This window comes from Lacerta agilis, chromosome 2, assembly GCF_009819535.1.
Source record: "Lacerta agilis isolate rLacAgi1 chromosome 2, rLacAgi1.pri, whole genome shotgun sequence".
Classification (NCBI taxonomy): domain Eukaryota; kingdom Metazoa; phylum Chordata; class Lepidosauria; order Squamata; family Lacertidae; genus Lacerta; species Lacerta agilis.
In genome coordinates this window covers 12250967-12270861 of record NC_046313.1, presented here as the reverse complement: position 1 = coordinate 12270861, position 19895 = coordinate 12250967, and the positions used below count along the sequence as shown (strand labels likewise).

The following is a 19895-nucleotide window of genomic DNA, read 5'->3' as shown; positions in this document are numbered from 1 at the left end:
GTTTTAGGAAGGGCAACAATGTCCACAAGCGGCAGAGGGGAGCTGAACTTGCCCACTACCTGTTGCTTGTCTGCTGCAACCCAACCCTGACAGCCTCCTCTTTTTGCCTGAAGGCAAATCTCTCCTCCAAGAAACAAGTTTGAAACCATGCGAGGAAAGAAGTGGCTTGCAAACGGTGGGGGTGGGGTGGGGGTGGGGGTTGCACCAGAAAAGTGTCAAGCAGAAAGATGTTTCCCCACAATAGCAGCGGCTACTCGAGTTTTACAGCATGAGTTTTCCACGCAGTGTTGTTCTATCTTAAGCCCCAAATGCTTTTCCGACTAGACCACCCCCCATTTCACTACTTATCCAACAGAGGTGGAATGCACAGAAAACACTCCATGAAAAGAAACACACCCTTACCTCAATGTGCCCACTGTGTACAGCATGGTGCAGTGCTGTCCGGCCGGTGCGGTCTGCCACATTAACACTACTTAGCAGGGCGATGATGGCCTCAGCACACTTGGTGGCTCTGTTGGCAGCGGCAACGTGCAGTGGTGTTTGCCAATACTTGTCGCGAGCGTTGACGTCCGCAGAGTGCTTTAGGAGGAGGTTAAGTGCCTTCTGCCAGGGACAGAACACATAGAGAGAGGTCTTTTTAAAAAGAGTGCTTCAGAAAGGCAAAGGATGGCTAGAGGAATAATTAAAGAGCCGAGGAACAAGCTGATAGTACTATGCTGCATGGCAAAGTTGGAATTTTAAAACAAAGCTAACCTAAAACATTGAATTATGGTGCTGGAGGAGACTCTTGAGAGTCCCATGGACTGCAAAAATGTCAAACTTATCCATCCTTAAAGAAATCAGCCCTGAGTGCTCACTGGAAGGACAGATCCTGAAGTGAGGCTCCAGTACTTGGCCACCTCATGAGAAGAGAAGACTCCCTGGAAAAGACCCTGATTTTGGGAAAGATGGAGGGCACAAGGAGAAGGGAACGACAGAGGATGAGATGGTTGGACAGTGTTCTCAAAGCGACTAGCATGTGTTTGGCCAAACTGCAGGAGGCAGTGGAGGATAGGGGTGCCTGGCATGCTCTGGTCCATGGGGTCACGAAGAGTCGGACACGGCTGAATGACTGAACAAAACCTAAAACACTGCAGAATCTGCTGCTGGGAAATATAAGAAGGACCAAGAGCATCCTTGCATAAGGCGCTACAAGATGCAGTGATCTAGCAGAGCTAAGCGGAGGCACAACGAGGAACCCCACAAAAGCTGTTGGCCGAAAGAGGAGCCAACACTGTAAGGCACAACTCAATATATCCCTCACCCTATTACCAATTCCTTCATCTTCTTAACCCTGTGAGGCTCAAAAAGCCCGAAACCAGAATAGAACACCTGGGAAGTTAAGAAATCAGGTCTTGGTGTCAATTATTGGCTGGTCCGCTGGTGGCAAAGAGTTTTAAGTATTACAGGCACCTGCTATACGCAGAATATTAAATAAAGCACCTGAATTGATACAACAACTGAAAGGGCAAAAATGTGAAGCGGTCTCCTTTTGACCAAATTCCCAAGGTGCCACGCATGCTCAGATTCGTACTTTCAGTGTGTCAAGCCTCTGAGCTCAAATGAGATTAGTCTGAATTCTAAGGAAGTCTTCTCTCTAAAAGCAGCTTACTGTCAGGTCAAAGCTTCAAGATCTAGACAGCTAGGGTGAGAGTGTTAGAGACTACCAGAGAAGAGGGTGGGGAGGCAGCAGCAAGGGTTCATGTGAGTCTCAGGTGGGGGCAGGAGATGAGAACCCAGCCAAGAAGGGCTTTAGATCCAAGGCCTCACAAACATGGCAGCTGGCTTGGTTTCAATAATACGCCCACGCTGCCTGGTATAGGATTACAGCCAACAAAGTTAACTGTGCAAGCAGAAGGACATCCGTTCATGCAATGCGACTTCTGCCACAACAGCTCTGGGTTTTCCTCTAACTCTCCAGAGCAGATTTGGGGAGCGTCAGGAAGAGAGGGAGAGTAAGATGACTTTCTCTGGTTGGGGTTGCACTCCCCTGGAAGGAGCAGGTTTGTAGCTTGGGGGTAACTCCTGGATCCAACATTGTTGCTTGAGGCCCAGGTGGACTTGGGGGGTGCCTGTTTCCAGCTACATCCCCTTTTGGAGAGAGAGCACTTGCTCATGGTACTCCATGCTCTGGTAGCAATCAGAACGGATTACTGCAATGTGATCTACGTGAGGCTGCCCTTGAAAAATGACTTGGAAACCTGGGCTCCTTAAGTTGTGGAATCCTCAACCCACAGAGATGTGCCTGGCACCTTCACTATACAGCTTAAAATGTTGAAGACCACCTCTTTAACACCTGAGACCTGTGTTTTTAAGACCCACCCTATTTCCGTGACTGTAATTTATTTTAACTGTTTTTAATACAGTGGTACCTTGGTGCTCGAACGGCTTAGATGTCAAACAAATTGGCCCCCGAACGCTGCAAACCCAGAAGTGTTTCAGTTGTGAACGTTTTTCGGAAGCCGAATGTCCAACACAGCTCCCGCTTGAGTGCAGGAAGCTCCTGCAGCCAATTAGAAGCCACACCTTGGTTTCTGAACAGTTTTGGGAGTCAAACGGACTCCCGGAATGAATTAAGTTCGAGAACCAAGGTACCACCATACAAAATTTTAAATCCTGGGACCTGCTAGTGAATGATGAACAATAAATGTAATAACAGCACAGTAGTAGCAATAATAATACTACTGCGCAAGCATACGTCATTTTGCTCACATAATCACTTTGTCAGATTCAACCCATACAGTTTGCTGAAGCCACCATAGGAGTTGCTAGTTCTCTCTCTGGGCACATCTAGAGTGATGCTGCCGCTGAGTAATTGTGATCCTGTAGCTAACAAATGCTCTTCGGTGGCCCGCGATGTTTAAGACGCTTGGCAGGAGGCAAAAGCAGCCCAGGGGCTTACATTTTCTTCATTTGTGTAAGGAAATATACCAGAGTCTCTCCTTGCTGCCTTACAAACTCAGGAGTAGGAACCACCCACCCTGCCCCTGGAAGTCAAGCATCAATAAAAATGCTGACGCTTTTCTGAAGCAAAGAGGTGAATTAATTGAGCCAGCTTAAGTGGTTGCTTCTTGGCTGCTTGGAAATGGCCTGAAGCTGTGAGGTCAGCAGGAAAAGGCAATTACACAAGTTAACAGACTCTGCTAAGGAACAGCGGAAGCTTTTCCAGGAGGACAGTCTCTTGGGTGCCCAGTCTTTGGGCAATTAAGGGCATAAAACGTACTCCACAATCATCTGTACAAAAAAAGAGGCAACTTTCTGCTTTTACAGAGAAATATAGCAACGTATTACAACAGCACCCTTAGGATGAAAAGCTGCTCTATTATCAAGTTATGGATGTTATCCTACTCACAGCAATGCAAACTTCTCTATCTCTGAATTAATGTAGCAGCGTGTAAGATTAATACAGTACATCAATCAGGAAAGGGGTGGCATTTTCTACAATTCTGTCAGAACAGGCTGTGATAATAATATCAACTTTATAAAAGAATGGATGGGTTACGGTATTTTCGTTTATTTGCATGCATATATATTTGTATGCATGTATATCCTTACACATTTTGTCCCTTTTTCTTTTTATCACTTTATTTCTTTATATTGAAACCTTTTCAATAAAATATTAATACCAACATTTATATTTTAAAAAAGAACAGTCTGTGAGAAAATTAAGGGAACTTTAGTTTACTGCACTATTTAGATCACTGAGTGTGCATGTGTGTGTGTGTGTCTGTGGCAAAAGGGAGCTTCCACATCCATGCATTCTGTGCAAATCTCTTCCTAATCCTGCTAAAAATGATCACTGGAGCAGCCTTGTCTCTGTGACACAGGGCCAGGTTAGATTCATAATGCATTCAGCTTGTGCAGAAATTGCAGATCTGAACACTCTGGAATACAGAATATTGATTTATGACTTTAAAGTAGACTAGTGAAGCCTTGTAAACAAGTGTACAAAAGTTACTAATCTTCTTTTCTACACAAATTAGCTGTTTTTGGATAAAAAGTTGGGCAGGTGACAAGCCTAGACTAACTTGTCCAGTTATAGGGGACAGTTTCAATTTGTACAGCTCAGGCATATGGACAGGATCCATGGAAGGGTGGAGATCTACTATGTGTGTGCTCCATGCTTGCCCTTCTGGCTTATAATAGCTGCCAGGTAAACTGGCCGAGCAAGGGCACTAATGTCTTTAAGAAGCTTCCTTGAAGCTCATCATATTGGATAATTTATCTTCCCTGTCCCCAATACTCCATTTCTGGGCAAGACACCTGAGTTTGTGAGTGGCATCACACTCCAGGTAGGCGAGGTGGATTATTTAGATCCATTTCAATCTTACTTCAAGTGTGATTATGGGACTGAGGCAGATTTAGTCCCTTAGTGGGCTATATACATCAGGAATTGGCAGAGGGGATATTTCTCTGATGGTTCTGCAAGACCTTTCAATACCATCACTCTCGTAATCATCTGACAGGGACAGGACTTGCAAGCTTCATTTTGTGGACTTCTAGAAGGTGGCTCTAGAGGTGCTGCTGGGGGATTCCTGTTAGACCCCTTGGCCAATGTCCTACTTCCAAACTTGTACCCAGTTCTATTTAGCATCCACAATAAAGCACTATTTTTTAGGGTTTGGTGTCTCTCCTTTCCATCAAATTCCAGGGAAGCCGGTCCATGTTTTGAAGTGGTAATAGACAAGAGTAAGGGTAACAAATTGAAGCTTAATTCAGGACAAAATAGGTATTCAGTAGAAATGCTGACCATGGAATGGGGGTTATGGAACATAAGACACTATCTGTAATTTCCCTCATTCCAGCAAACTTCAAGGACAGGTAACTCTGACTTCAAACTCTTTTCAGGTACACAACTGATTTGTCCATCCATTTAATTAAAGGGGAGGGGGAAGAAACAGGCTACAGCAATCGGAAATTTGAGGGACACAAGATGTAGCAGTACCCCTCCTCACTTGAAACTTACCACAGCTACATTAAGTCATAATAAGGCCCACAAAGATGAACTACAAGGAAGGCAACAGGTCTTGCTCCACCTTTCACGATTAAGCTAACTCTTGTTTGCAGACATTCAAGACAGCTACTGGTTTTCATTGTGAACCACTGGCATATGAAGGGGGAAATGAAGTTGCCCAAAGGGTGGCTATAGGAGGGCCCTATGAGAAAGAGCATCTCCTTTGCCACTTTAACAGGATGAATTAAAACAGGTCAAATGAACTATTAGTACCTACCTCATTGCGAGAAGCTGCAGCACGGTGTAACGGGGTTAGCCAAAGGGTGTCCTTTGCATTAACGTTAGCACCTGCCCAAGGTGGATAGGAGAGATAAAGCAAGGTCTTATACTGATGAAAAGCATCCCTTGTCCCTGCACCCAATATTAGAACCCATTTATCCCCTTAAAATGCAATCCTAACCATGTTTACTCAGAAGTATTGCTGAATTCAATGGGGCTTGCTTCCTGGTAAGTGGAGCTAGGATTGTAGCCATTATCTCACAATGTATTTGCAGATATGGGTCTTGCTTGTTTTGCAACAAAATGTAGCAGACAGATTAAGAGGGAGAGAACATTGGCACTGTATTCAGAAAATGCCCACCATTCAAAAAGCTAAGCTGCAAATAAGTTGTGCACATATTGATTGTGCTATTCCTTAGACTGAAGAGCATGGTGTATCAATATCACACAAACCTCAAGGTTAATGTTATGTTGGCCTCCTGAAACTGTACAAAATCCAGTCTCACTTCCACTACCTTTAACTATGCAACTGATAAAGGCAGTCCAGTTGTTTAAATGAAAAGAACCTCTGACTCACAGAACTTTCTCACAAGGACAGAGATGCAAAATTCTTCTTAACGAAAGATCCATGATCAGAAGCCATGCTTAAAAATGCTTGAAAAGGAAGAATAATTAGTTTGTACAAGTAGGATCACACAATTTAGTGTCCCCAATCCTCATCGAAAGAGAAATATCTGAAAACCAGCAGCTTTCAAAAACAAACGCTTGCTTTAAAATTATATACCATCAATAGCCAACTTCTTCCATTACCATAACTTGGAGACATTTGGCATATGCGTTGAGAACCATCTGTGCTGGCTTCACTGTCCAGAAAGCCAACTCTGCCCTGCAACCCACACAGGAAGAGTTACAGTGGATAGAGCTGTCTGTTTCAAATAATGTAGCTTCACTGAATTAGAATGTTTCCATAAATCTTTGCTGCTGCAGAATCATGACTGCAATAATATTACTAGTAGCCATCTGCTAACTTTAGCACTTTTAATATGAAAGCACTTTACGATCCTCTCATTCATTCTTGTGACTGTTTAAATTGTAGATCATTATACTTCCTGCCTTAAAGGCTTGTTAACAGAGAATGAGCAATAGCAATTTGCCTGAAGCCGGAGCTGAACATGGAATATAAAGCTGCCCACCACCACCTCTCAACTGCAGGACTGCACAGGATCTATCAGTGTTACTCGATCCTCTCTGTGACTCTGCCACCTCTGACAGTTTGGGCAGTGATATATGCAAGCCTGCACCAAACTGCCACCAGTTCCCTCAGGATAGGAAGGGTAGGCTTTCTTTTCTATTCAGCAAATGCCCTGAAACTGCTAGACCTGACCTGGGTCAACCTCCGCACAACACCTCTTATCAACCAGAACATGCACCTTCACTTCTTACCTGATAGTATTAGGAGTTCAAGAATAGGGGCGTCTCCCAAGTATGCAGCTGCATGCAAAGGGGTTCGTCTCTCTTGGTCCTGGTTGGGGAAACACAATAGAGATAAATGGAAGAGTTAAAGTGGAATCTAAAAGCCATGGGAGGAATCCAAGGCAATTGTTTCATCAGTGCAATTGTTTGTGCTTGTGCAATAGAACGTTCGCCTCCTTTCCTTCCCCTGTTCCAGAGGGTTGGGGGGAACCCCTAGAACAGATTCAAGGGCATATGGGGAAGTCCAATTGTGCAACAGGACCAGCTACTAGAATACTGTTCCATGCTGTTGTTGCCATCCAATCTTTTCAGTCTATAGACCAATTACCTTGATGTGCTGAAATCTGTAGCAATAACTCTGAGCTTATCTACCCAGTGACAAATTGAAGCTTAAGATGTTATATAGCAAAAGTTGTGCAAAGACAAAGTTGCTGAAATTTTAAACCTGGTTGTTAATCCACGGCATTACCGACTGCAACACTCAAAATATATCTGCCACAAGCCATCAAAGTTTGCTTAAAGAGTGGGTCACCTTCAGCCAGGAGCAAGTGTTCACCCTTTAAGAAGAAAATCCACATGCCTGTTCTGCCCCACTGCTTTTTCCCAGTAACAATGGACTGGTCTGCTGGATCTCACTATCTGATCATAGTGACATGACCTATGTAGGATACGGATTCAAAAGGCCTGCACTGCATTCGAATTTGATTGACTATTCTTACCTGCTGTGAAGTTAAATGAGCTTAGTAAACTCAGAACAGGGATATCTTGTTGGAGGATTTACTCATCTAACTTTTGCTTTGGTTGCTTTTAATGAATCTCACAGATAGCTTAACTACTATGATGATAATTTATACTCATCTGAATGGGTTGTTCCAGCCACTCTGGGCAGCTTCCAGCACAATAAAAGCATAGCAAAAATGTCAAACATTAAAAACTTACAACAACAACAACAACAACAACAACAACCTAATCCTAATCATCATCTGTTCTTGAACAGAGAGTTAGAGCCAATTAATGCAGTGCAATTTTTTGTAATGTGCTTACCTAATATGCTCTATATGTAAGAGACCTTAATTTAGCCTTTCAAAAACTTGACATTGACTTTGAAAGGATTAAATGAATTTAAGAAGCAGTGACATATCAATCATTGCCACCAAGACTACACAAATTGGTAGAACTGTGTAGGCCCAGAAAAAATCCAGAAACTTCAAAAAGAAACATAACAAAAAAGCTCTCACACATAGCTTAAAATGGGAAAATGGAAATGAGAATAGAAATGGCGTGTGAACTCCTCTTAAGGAGTATCTTCACTTGCAGGATGACTAGTGAAATACTTTTGAAAGCAGTGCTTTAAAATGGTACAAAGCCAATTCACATTGCTGCATATATCTTAGACCCAAGACTCAAAGGCAGCAGTACATGGCTAGAGGGAATGTTGATGCAACCATCTTGCTAAAGTTAAGCAGGTCTGGGTCTGGTTAATGCTAAGATGGGAGAATATCTGGGAAACTTATGTACACATTCAGTCCCATGATGATAGGATGGTTGACTATAAATGAAATAAGTAAACAAATGTTAGTGATTATAGCAGCTCCACTACAGTTGATTGGATAATTAAACAAACAATACACCTTAAGGCTTTTAAGCAATCTCAAATGCTGTGGTAAATAGAACAAGAAGGAGTGCAATCAGAATTTGATGACTGTAACACTCCTGCAACATGGCAAGGCCTTTATATAATGTAAGAGTAGAAAAAGAGGGAAATGGGGGGCCAGAGGGGAGAGTAAAGGGGTAGAATAAACCATTTAATGTTCAAAACTTTATAATCCAGTGCATTTCTGACCCATCAGGTCCTCCCTCAGAGAATTTCAAAATGTCAATCTTAATATTTATATTTTTTATTATTTTATTATTAATAAAATATTCTACTTTCTTCTTTTAATAAAAGTTTAATCTATTCTTAGAAAATGTTCCCCACCCCAGGGTTAGAGTATAGCAGCTGAGCTGAGCTGAGCAGTAAAAGTGAGGCTGAAATTTCCAACAAACATCTTCAAACTATTCAGGGCACTTGGAAGAACGAACCCCTCAAAGACAAAGCAAGGTTGTTCTGGATGTAGACCTTGCTACTGCATTTGCTTCTAAACTTCATTCCCCAAACAAGCAAATCCTAAGAGCAAGGCAAACAGCTCTGATAAGGCATAAAATCAAGGCTATCAAAAGGCAGGAAGGCCCACTTAGATTCTGTATCAAATCAACCAGCATTTGGCCTTTGGGTTTGGTGCCAAGTGCTTGGCATTAACTGCTCAGAGGGATATCAGTGCTCTAAGGCCAAATGATCAAATGTGTAAAGTGTTAAAAGGACACAGCCCCATACTTAAAAGTCAAGGCCAATTTGAAACATGGATTGTTTGAGTCCTGAACTACTACTACTACTACTATTAACCTGCTCTTCACCCCTATGGTTCCACAGGCATCTCTCAATGGTAAAAAGAAAGAAAAAAAAGAGTAAGTGAAAAAATAAAAAAGAGCAAAAGTCTGGCAATCAAGCCAAACTTAATTTCATTTCTCAGCTGCAGAACAACTGAATTAGAAAAGTGTGCACCAGCACAGATGAGCCGATCCATTTCAAGCAACTATCTTTATTTTCTTTATTTTTTTAATTCTTAGCTGCTTAGGTCCCCTCTGACACACACAAAGTGCACGACCAAGATCAGAGGAAAGCATTTAACCCTCATTTTGCAATCTTAAGCACAAGAACACTAGTTCTATAAATTTAGTGGAACTTACAAGCAAATATAATTAGGACCAAGCTGTAAATCTTTTTTATTCCAGGGAGCACGGATAGGAAAATATCACATGAGTTGCTTTCCAAGTAATTTTCTCCCAAGTTTTTAATCAATGGACCCAAAGCAGGGTGACCATACAAAAATGAAAGAAAAGAAACATACCCCTGAATATCTATTATTTTATTATTACAAACAATAATGAACCACTGCCAAGTATCAGTTACTGCTATGGTCATCCCCGAGAATAAGAAGTAGAAAATATGTGAGCTAACATTTATCAGAACTTCTGTTGGGGGAAATCAAAACAAGCTTTCAGAACTTCAGAGATCATCTTTAGGTACTTCATCAAAATGTACCAAGAGTTTGAATTCAGATACTGTGTTTGAAGTGACCTATAGCTCCTGAGCCTAACTGACTCATGTTGTCATCTGTGGCACAAGTGTAACAACTAACAGATAATACCCCTACCTGGAGATTAGACACACCAGACTCAAAATATAACTGGCCCATTATATTGTAACACACTCCAGCGACATCAAGCTTAGCCGTCTCCATCAGATACAGGAAGTTTTGGGATCAGGTGAGGATCAAATTTTGAAAAAAGTGAGCAACAGGGGAGGCACGACAGAGGTTTCCAAAATAATGAATAATATGCAGAGAGATGGTTGTGTTCAATGAAGTCAGAGTTCAGAACTTGTTACTCATGCTTATTGACTTCAAGGGGTCTACTCTGAGTAGGACTAGCATTGAATATCCCCCAGAATGTTTCCTTCTCTGAAAATGTTAGAACCAGAGATTGCCCAATGAAGACGAATGGAATTACTTTGCACAGTGTACACTGAATTCACTCCCTCAGGATGTACAGATAGCCCCCCAACTTGGATGGGTTAGAAAATTCAGAGGATAATGCTATCAATGGCTACTAGTCACGATGGTAAATGTGTTGCTGGCATCTGTCCGTCTCAAGAGACAATGGAGATGAGTACAGTACTGTAAAGCTCAACAGTGTGGTTTCATTTTCAGCCTGAGAGCCAAGTCCAATAAAAAGTATCATCTTACTCAAAGTGCAACAAGGATTCATTTAGCTCAGTGCACTCGTTTGGTCACCTGGAATTATGCGCTTTGCTGGCAGTGTATCTGCTATCTATGTGGCACACTGTGGCTTGGGTTGAGGGGGTTCAGTCCATGGCTTAGTCCATGTGAACTATTGGGAGAGTCTGTTTGTCGCCTATTTCAAGAGGCAGCAGATTTATATCCTGCCGATCAGGGATCTGCTTAATAATAGGTTGTTCCAATTAACATGGTAAACAGTTGCCAATATTCTCATTTTCATTTTGTAGATTGCATGTCGCTAGTTTTAACCCAATAAAGCACCACTTTTCATTTAAATCTCCCCCCTCCACGCACACCCAAGTCATCTGCTGACATCTTTGCCCCTAAATAAAAGGCAATCATGCAGCTGCATCAACCTTTTCTTAGTTAAATGGGAAACATGAATGTTTGCATGTTACAATAAACCAGGGCTGCTGGCTATCCTGACTTACTGGAATGCAGCATGTTATCCAAGTACTCCTCCTTTACTCCTCTCCGGCTTGAGGGGCAGAAACAAACCAGGAAGCCATAATTAAGCTTAGTTTTCCATGACGTTTGAATCTTGTATTGTGGTTTGTGTTTTACCTAATGAGCCAGGCCTCATAAGCCAACAGTTGGGGGGGGGGGCTCATTTTATGGCTGGCTGACAATCCTGGCTTGTTAGGAAAATACAAACCATGATCCCAAGTTCAGATATTGCAAAAAGTCATGCTTAACTGCAGCTTCCTGGTTTGTTTGTTTCACTTGTGCCAAGGGTGGAATAAAGAGGGAGAAATCACTCTGTGTTCCCGAGAAACCAGCAGCCCTTGGCTATCAACACGTGTCAGTGCACCAAGTCCTCCTGTAATACTGTGTTGTAGAATCGCTCACAGTTAGAAGGAAGTTTGGTTTGGCCCCTTGCAGCAGCTAGATTTTTAAGGTTTTCCCAAGGGATGCTCCTTAAATCTAATTGTTAGAACACTCTGAAACTTGGGTGTCCAGAACAGAACAAATGCAATCCAAAAGAAATCCTACTAATTGCTTAAACCATCATATTATCCTACTGGAAATATGGAATATGTATAATCTGCTTTGATGAGTATTCTTTACCAGTTCATCAAACTTGCTGCTCATGTCCTCAAACACTCAAGACTCTGGATTTCTCACATTCCTGAGTCTGGGCTACTACTGATATGTTCTGGAGACAGCCTAAGATGCATTTAATTGTCACACCTCCTGGTTTGCTCCAAACACTAAGAGTTTCACCTTCTCACACAAAATCGGCTTATAATGGGCCTATATTAAATGCGCCTCAGCTGAATGAGCTAAGATGAAATGAAGAGCCAATTACTGTTTTGTGGGCTAGACAAGAACAAGATGAACACCATTGTAACACAGGCTGTTCTCACTCAGAGGCCACAAGACTAATCCAGAACACACTTGGTGCCAAAGAGAACAGCTGATCCCAGTGCCACCCACTGCTCTGTACAGCTAGACCAATACATCTGGTACAGCCAATTCCCAACAAAGTCAACATTTACTGGTGATGTGTGGGCCTTTCAGCCCTGTATACCAATTCTGTGTCTGCACAGTGCTTCACAGTCTGTATCTGTCACCGCAACAACCCTGCGTTCACCAACATTCCCATTTTACAAATGGGAAACTGAGGTCCAGAGATGAAAACTAAGCAATAAACCCACCAAGAGTGTGACTAAGCTGGATTCCAAACCCATGTCTGTCAAAGACCAATATCCAGTCACTGCACCACAATGGCAAAACATCAAATAGTTAAAACAAGCATTTAAGCTTGCTAAGCTGGGAAACTTTAGTAGATGGGTTGCCAACGTTGCACCTGTGGGCACACCAGCACCTGCAGAGGCCTTCCCTGGAGCCACAAATTTCAACTACTCTGCCCCTCAACCTGCTAAAATTATTCTATTATTATTTATTAAATTTATATACCTCCCTTTATCCACATCAGGGCAGTTCACAACATGAAATTACAATTAGGCTTGAAATAAACCAGCAGTGGTTTTTAAAGCCTAATTGCTAGCAGAAGGGGAGAGTGATTGCATGTATGTGACTGCAGTGTGCACACACATATACATAGTTAGTGTGTGCATGGTGTCCACAACAGCTTTGCTAGTTTGCAAATGTGTCCATGGGCCCAAAGATGCTTCCAACCCCTGCTTTAGCACATCTAGCTCTTAAGCACAAATTCTAAAAGGGACACATAGTACATGGATCAATTCATACTCCCCTGCTCTACCCACAATGTGTGTGCAGTGGTGAGGGGAGCTTAGCCAAAAGGAAAATGTAATCTTCATGCAAAGTTGAAAGAAGCAGGTTCAGTATTACAAGGAAAAACTGGTGCTCCAAAACTTACCAGTACATTGATATTCTCCTTCTGGCTCAGCAATGACCGTACTTCCTCTATATCACGATTAAAGATGGCTTGGACCAGAGGAGGCTATAAAGGAGGAGAAAAGAGCAACTATAAAATAAGCAGGATGAGAAAGGGAATAGTTATGTGCTAGCTTATTATTTCATTCCCCCCCCCCAAATCTGGATCTTCGTTATTTTTACTTAGAGGCAACTCCCCGTTTGCGCAGAGATTGCACCCTGGGTCATTACACATATTGGTGGAGTGTGCATAAGCCCACCCTACCCCCTTCTGGGGCAGAAAATGGAGCATGCATCAGTGGTCCTGTGCCAATCAAACATGTACAAAATGGTTGTCCCCTGTACCTGTATTCTCTTGTTATATTGTGAGCCCCTTTGTGAAAAATGAGGCCTTGAAAAGCAGCCTCTGGGAGCTCATGACCAGGACCTCTGAGGGTATTTTGAAGGAGAGGCCTGGAGTGCTGTCTCATGGTATACATAGGACCAAGACACGTGGACGGCAAGGGAACTGCTGCAGTGACTTGCAACACCTGTACCATGTTTGTCTTCCTACGTGAGAATGTGCAAAACTACAACAGTGCAAGCTGGTTGCCTTGCTGGAAGAGAAGGTACAGCAACTTGAGGCCTGCCTTTTAACACTTTGAGCTCCTGGGCAAGATGAAAAATTTCTCGCTAGAGCAGAGTGGACTATCCTGGAATAGCGACAAAGGTGGAGTGCCCCTAGGGAGGAGGAAGACTGCCCATAGCAGGAGACAAACCCATAGCTGTCAACTTTCTTCTTTTCTTTTCTTGCAAGGAATCCTATTCGGAATAAGGGAATTTCCCTTTTAAAAAGGGAAAAGTTGACAGCTATGCAAACCCCTGAAGGAACATGACACAGAAGCAGGACTGCCAGGAGCCATGCTGTGTCACTAGAGCTGCAAAATCAATTACATGCCCTCACCCGAGACACCGATTTTGGGCCAGAGGCTTGCAAGAGTGGTGAAAAATAATTTTTAAAGGTTTCTTCAGCTGTGTTTGAAGCAAGTAATAGGTCCTTTGTGAGAAGAAGATAGAGAATTGCTATTGGGTGACAGACAGAAGGCAGAATTGCCTGGTGCCTGCTTTGCCACTGTCTTCACCCAAAAGGAAAGCAGTGCCCAACCTGGTGATAACAGAATAAACGATGCAAGGAGGTGGCTGAAGACCAAGGTACAAAAAGAGGTGGTAAGGGAACACCTAGCTACTTTAAATGAATTCAAATCTGCATGGCCTGATGAGCTTTACCCAAGGGTATGAACAAGTGAGGTCCCTGCAGACTGGAGACAGATAAATGTTGTCCCCATAATCTATCTATCTATCAAATTTGTGTATCATCCTTCTTCCGTAGATCTCAGGGTAGTACACACGAGTAAAATACAAGAGAAAAACTAAATAATATCTGCTACTACAAATATAGAGATTTCCAAGCACAGGATGCAAAGGGCCAAATTCAGTAAAAGCCTCTATCAGGCTTTATACCTGACTTCTGTGAATGTATTTTCTTGCTTTTTTAAAAAAAGCAATTGTGTTAAGTCAATTACCCTAGAACAGAAACAATACGTGTTGGCGATTATCTTTAAAGCCTTATATGGCTAGGGTCCAGGATTCCTGAGAGATCACCTCCTCCCATAGCAACCTACCGGAACCTGCTTCCTAAGATCAGAAGCAGGGTGGAAGCATCTAAGGGGGAAGCATAATTGATGGTGACAAGCAATAGGGCCTTCTCAGTGGCTACACCAATATCGTGAACACATTAACCTATGGATGCCCCCTATGGCTTTTTTCACCAGCTGGGGAAGACATTCGTATTCCAACAGCCCTTTGCCTTCAAGGTGCTGCTGTTTTGTTTAAACCTATGTTTAAACCTATGTCTGTCATATCTTCCTTCACATTTTATTCTGCCTCTTTATTTTTATCGTATATTTTTCATTGCCTGTTTGTTGTATGTTGTATTGCTTTAAATTTTGTAGTACACTCTTGAGTGGTGCACGGACATTAGAAATATGAGACAGAAACCGCTATATAAATAATGAGCCAATTAATCTAAATACCCATAAAGCAAATGCTTAATTTAACAAGTCAGGGCGGATGCACCAGAATTCTCCAGGCTACTGACAGTGTAACTACAATTCACCAAGTCAATGAAGGAAAACATTTACCGGTACCTAAATTCACAGGGTTGCTGCATGCAAATACTTCTGAGCTTGCCTTTTACCGACGATAGATAATAAAGAGAAAATTATGTTGAATCTTCTGGATATCTGTAGTTCCAAAGGCAAGTATCCAAAATTTTGGCTCAGCTCAGTAGACAAGTGACTATTCTGAGTTGCCATTTCCCCCTATCCCAGATTCCTGTGGTATGCACAGCTCTACAGCAGGCAGAATCAGCACAACTCTTAGTGCTTCTGTATGCCCGAAAGCTCAGTGTAAAATGCAAGAACCTCCCCCACTTCCAACATTTCTGTTCATTCCAGAGGACTCAAAAGAAAGGAAATAGAGGTCTTACGTCATGCTGAATGTTGGCACTTCTGCCTGTTCCAAGCTTCAATGCAACACAGGAGACCTCCTCTGAGTTCTCTGCAATTTGTACTTCCTTCTGGACATTTAAGGCTCCAATCCCAACCACACTTACCCAGGAGTCACCCCACTGAATTCAACAGGACTCACTTCTGAATGCACATGGTTAGGATTGCAACCTAAACCTAAAAACTTACGAAGATGTCCTGGAGTTTGACCTAAAGATATTCCACAATTGTTTAGGGAAATAAAGCACACAGATCTAAGGGCACAATGCCTATTCAGCTATTCTGTCAGCAGCTATACCTTTCAATACCACCCAGTCCACACACACATCCTGCATATTTCTATGTACACTGATCAGAATGAAAATTCATTTTGACTGCATAACTCTACCAAGCCTTTCCTTGTGCACACACAATGCTTAACACGCAAGGCTTGTAAGACTCAATTATTTATCATTTATAGCTCTGGTTTGCAAGGCATACACTGAATAGGCATGCAATCAAAGTACACAAGCAAGATGGACCCCTTATCTACTTGGCACAGCTCTAAACAGCAATCCCATGAGAAGAGGCAAAATACAGTGGAGCTGTAACAAATGCCCCCATGGCCCTCCTACACACAGTGCAGCCTAGTAGAAAGGCAGAGTGGTTGCCAGTACCATCTGCTCATCTCGTCTTCCAAAAGAAAAACTCCAGCCTCTGCAAATCTTTCCAGATGCAGTGCTTTTGTCCAGCTAACCCCAGGTTTACTTCCCTCCACCAGAGTGCTTGGATATAGCAGCAAAAGGAGGAAGGCATAAAGGGAGAGGGATGAGTCATCCAGATGGAATGCAGGGGACACTGCATCCCTCCTTTAGGGAGAAGAACAATTCCTAGATGATCATCATGCCTCCACAATTTAGAGTTGGGGATCTCCTTGAGCAGCTGGAATGACACACCCAATAAGGTGAATGCTTTAGCTTCAAAAATCCAGGTTAAATTTGTGTGGTTGAAGTGCTGGACCTGGAAAACCTAATGGCACCTATCTATCAACATAATGGGAATATTAATGGGGTTGGGATTTTTTTTAGAAATTTCCAAGAACCTGTTTCAGATTTTTAGTGCCAGCCAGAATGGGTCCAGAGGTAAAACCCACTAAAAAAAAAATTCTAGCTCAAGCTATCGGAAACTTGGAATTTTGCAGGGCTAAATATAAATGATTTACCTCATAGGATTGACATGAAGATAAATGAGAATTATTGCCATGCACTTTGTGATTGAATATGCTTTGGAAGCAATTATCATATATGCCAGATTCTGGCTTCCACCTCCAAAAAATGGAGGAGGCAGTGCATCTGTTTGCACATACACGTAAGTCCCTGACTAGTATAGTGGTACCTCAGGTTACATACGCTTCAGGTTACATACTCCACTAACCCAGAAATAACACTTCAGGTTAAGAACTTTGCTTCAGGACAAGAACAGAAATCGTGCTCTGGCGGCGCAGCGGGAGGTCCCATTAGCTAAAGTGGTGCTTCAGGTTAAGAATAGTTTCAGGTTAAGAATGGGAACGAATTAAGTACATAACCAGAGGTACCACTGTACAATAGGAGACAGGTGGGGGGATGACAACCCATTGTCTATAATTCAGGCAAGTGAGACCCAGAGACAGTCATGGAGAACCAGCTCTGTTCCTTCTTTGCCCAATGGCAACAGATGGATAGCAGGGAAGGCCCTCCATCATACTACCCAAACTCCTGAAAGGCATTTCACCAATAATGATGATGATGATAATAATTACTACCACTAGGCAGATTGACATAGCTGTCAACTTTTCCCTTTTCTTGCGAGGAATCCTATTCGGAATAAGGGGATTTCCCTTAAAAAAAGGGAAAAGTTGACAGCTATGCAGATCGATCAGATGGAGCTCAGAACTCAAATCACATCTAAACCATACATTTAAAGCATGCTTACACCACTTTAACAGTCATGGCTCCCCACCAAACAAAACTCAAAACAACACCAGAAAACAACACCGGAAACTGTGGGTGCTGGGAAATGTAGCTGTGAAGAGCCTCCTAACTAAGTACCCTTTAAGTACAGTTCCCAGGATTATTTGTGGGGAGCCATAAGAGTGCTTTAAATATGTGTTGTGGATGTAATCTCAGGCACTGCAGTGAATCTGCATTGGCCAAATAAACATTGCACACAGTAAAAAGGCAAAATTCCTAAAAGTGGAATTATTAAAAGAATAAATGTTTCTGGGATTTCTGGAGAAACAGAAAAATGAGTAAGATAGTTTTGGTTATTATCCCTAAGTTTACTCATGCACATAGTAATTATTTTCTACATTAAGTAAGGGAAGCCCCTGTTATAGGAATACTTAATGCAGAAGCCTTGGGGTTTCATTATATCCTGTAACAGAATATCGGATGGTCAACTGTCATCAAGTTTACCATCTTTTAAGAAGCAATGGGTGTAAGAGAAATTCAACATGTTTCCTGCTATATTCACAGAATGAGGATCAGATGCCAATCTACTGGGAAACATAGGGCAACCCTAATGGAAATATATCGTTTTATGGAAGAGATAAGCAAGATTAACCTCATGCAAGTAACAAGAATGGAAAAATGCACAGGCTACGCAAAAAACCAACACAAAGGCCAAAAGCACAATAGCACTAGAAGGATTTGAGATTTACAAGGTGCAAAAGGGGAGAGGGTGGTAGAAAAGGGGCAAGTCACCTTTTGCAAGTGTGTTTATATGCATGTGAACAGAAACTAAGTCCATGAAAAATTTCTTGCCCATCTGTGCCACAACGCAGCTGAGCAGCAAGCCTGACTTTGGCCAGAAGGAATTGTCATTTGCCTTGGACCAGTTTAAGAAGTAACTGGAGGCTTGAACCATGGGCAGATACACTGGATGGATGGGGAAGCAGACTATGGACAAGAAACAGGCTTCCTAGAAAAATCTGTCTATACCTGGGGTAGGCTCCTGCACCTTTTAGAACTTGCACAGAAAGAGAAGTCCTGCCAGGTACAAGTTCTTCTTTCACCCCAATACTATGATGATGATGATGATGATGATGATGATTGTGTGTGTGTGTGTGAAATTCACCTTTCTGTTGCCACTTCTAAAAATACACAAAAGGTCCTCTGGCAACAGAGGGAAAATATCGTTTAGATTTGGGGGGGGGGGAATGTTTGAATCTCAGAAAGCAGGAGAGAGCGAAAGAGAAGCTAGCACAAAGTATTAGCAATGGGGAGAAGAGAAACTTGTGTATGTGTGTGGGTGAATTCGCAGGTGCAAATGCGAGTCAAAAAGCTGGTTCCGAGGATTAGATAAATAGCTAGATGGCTAGATAGATATGACAGAGATGGAGGGGAAAGCGAAGGGATTTTCTAGCAGAGGCAAGGAATAGAGCTGAGAGCCTGGAAAACAAGGAGCTCCTTCGCCTTAGGCGGGAAAGAAAAGAGGCTTCTGCGCGGAGCACGGGCGCCGGCGGCCTTCTCGGGATGGCGGCGGCGGCGGCGACAGCATCTGGCTCGGGCCCAGGTCCGCCCGCGCCTCCTTTTCTCCTGCTTGCCCTCGTTCTCCAGTCTTAAGGCCGGGGTTCCCAGAGGCTCCGGCGCCGCTGCCGCCGGAGCGCCTCAGACGAGACCGCAAGGCCGCTCCCGGCGCGCGAGGGTGGGCGGCTCCACACTAGGCCGCGCATCCCCGAGCTAGCGTAGCCGGCGCGGCCGAGCGCGGGAAGGCGGGAGCCGAGGCCGGGTCTGGTGCCTATGTTTGTTGTGCAGGATGGTGAGGGAGGGAAGGAGGGCGGCGAAAGCTCCTTTTTCTTCTCTCTCCACACACACGCCCCCCCCCAGCCCGGTACCTGGTCCGTGATGCTGAGAATCCCCATCTCCGGGCGGGGCCGCCCCCCGCGCTTCGCTCAGCAGCGCCGCCGCCTCCTCCGAGCTCCCGGCATCGATCGCGCTTCGGCTGCCGCGGCGCCCTCCGGCTGCTGGTGGTGGGGCGGGCGGCGAGAGCAAACTAAGCCCGCCCACCGGAGGGAGGAAGGCAGCGAGAGGAGGAGGAGGAGGAGGCAGGCCCGCGCCGGAGCAGCGACCCCTGCCGGGGAGGCCCAGCCGCCGAGGCCCGCCCTGTCCCAGGGGGCGGCGAGGCCGGCAGCCCGCCCAGCGCATCCTGAGCGAGGGCTGAGGGGACCCTTGTTCCAGGCCTTCTCTCCTGAGGGGAGAAATGGCCCAGGCCTGAGGCCATAGCTGTCAAGTTTCGGATTTGAAAATAAGGGATCAGCACCCTCACCTGTCCCGGGTACAGTCTACGGTTCTCAGGGACAGTCCACGCCATGGTAATTCCCCCAGG

At 43.7% G+C, this 19895-nt stretch overlaps 1 protein-coding gene across 2 annotated transcripts in view; it reads right to left on the bottom strand.

Annotated features, from left to right (window-relative positions):
* Positions 1 to 19573, bottom strand: part of ANKRD52 (ankyrin repeat domain 52) — a 46042-nt gene extending 26469 nt beyond the window's left edge. For both annotated transcript variants that reach the window (XM_033138622.1, XM_033138624.1), the window contains exons 1-5: positions 19405 to 19573; positions 12989 to 13072; positions 6716 to 6794; positions 5271 to 5341; positions 403 to 603 (exon numbers count right to left, since the gene is read on the bottom strand). In XM_033138622.1, coding sequence (XP_032994513.1) covers positions 403 to 603; positions 5271 to 5341; positions 6716 to 6794; positions 12989 to 13072; positions 19405 to 19431 — 462 coding nt within the window. In that variant the 5' untranslated portion in view covers positions 19432 to 19573. The remainder of the gene's footprint in view (positions 1 to 402; positions 604 to 5270; positions 5342 to 6715; positions 6795 to 12988; positions 13073 to 19404) is intronic.
* Between the last annotated feature and the right edge of the window lie 322 nt (positions 19574 to 19895).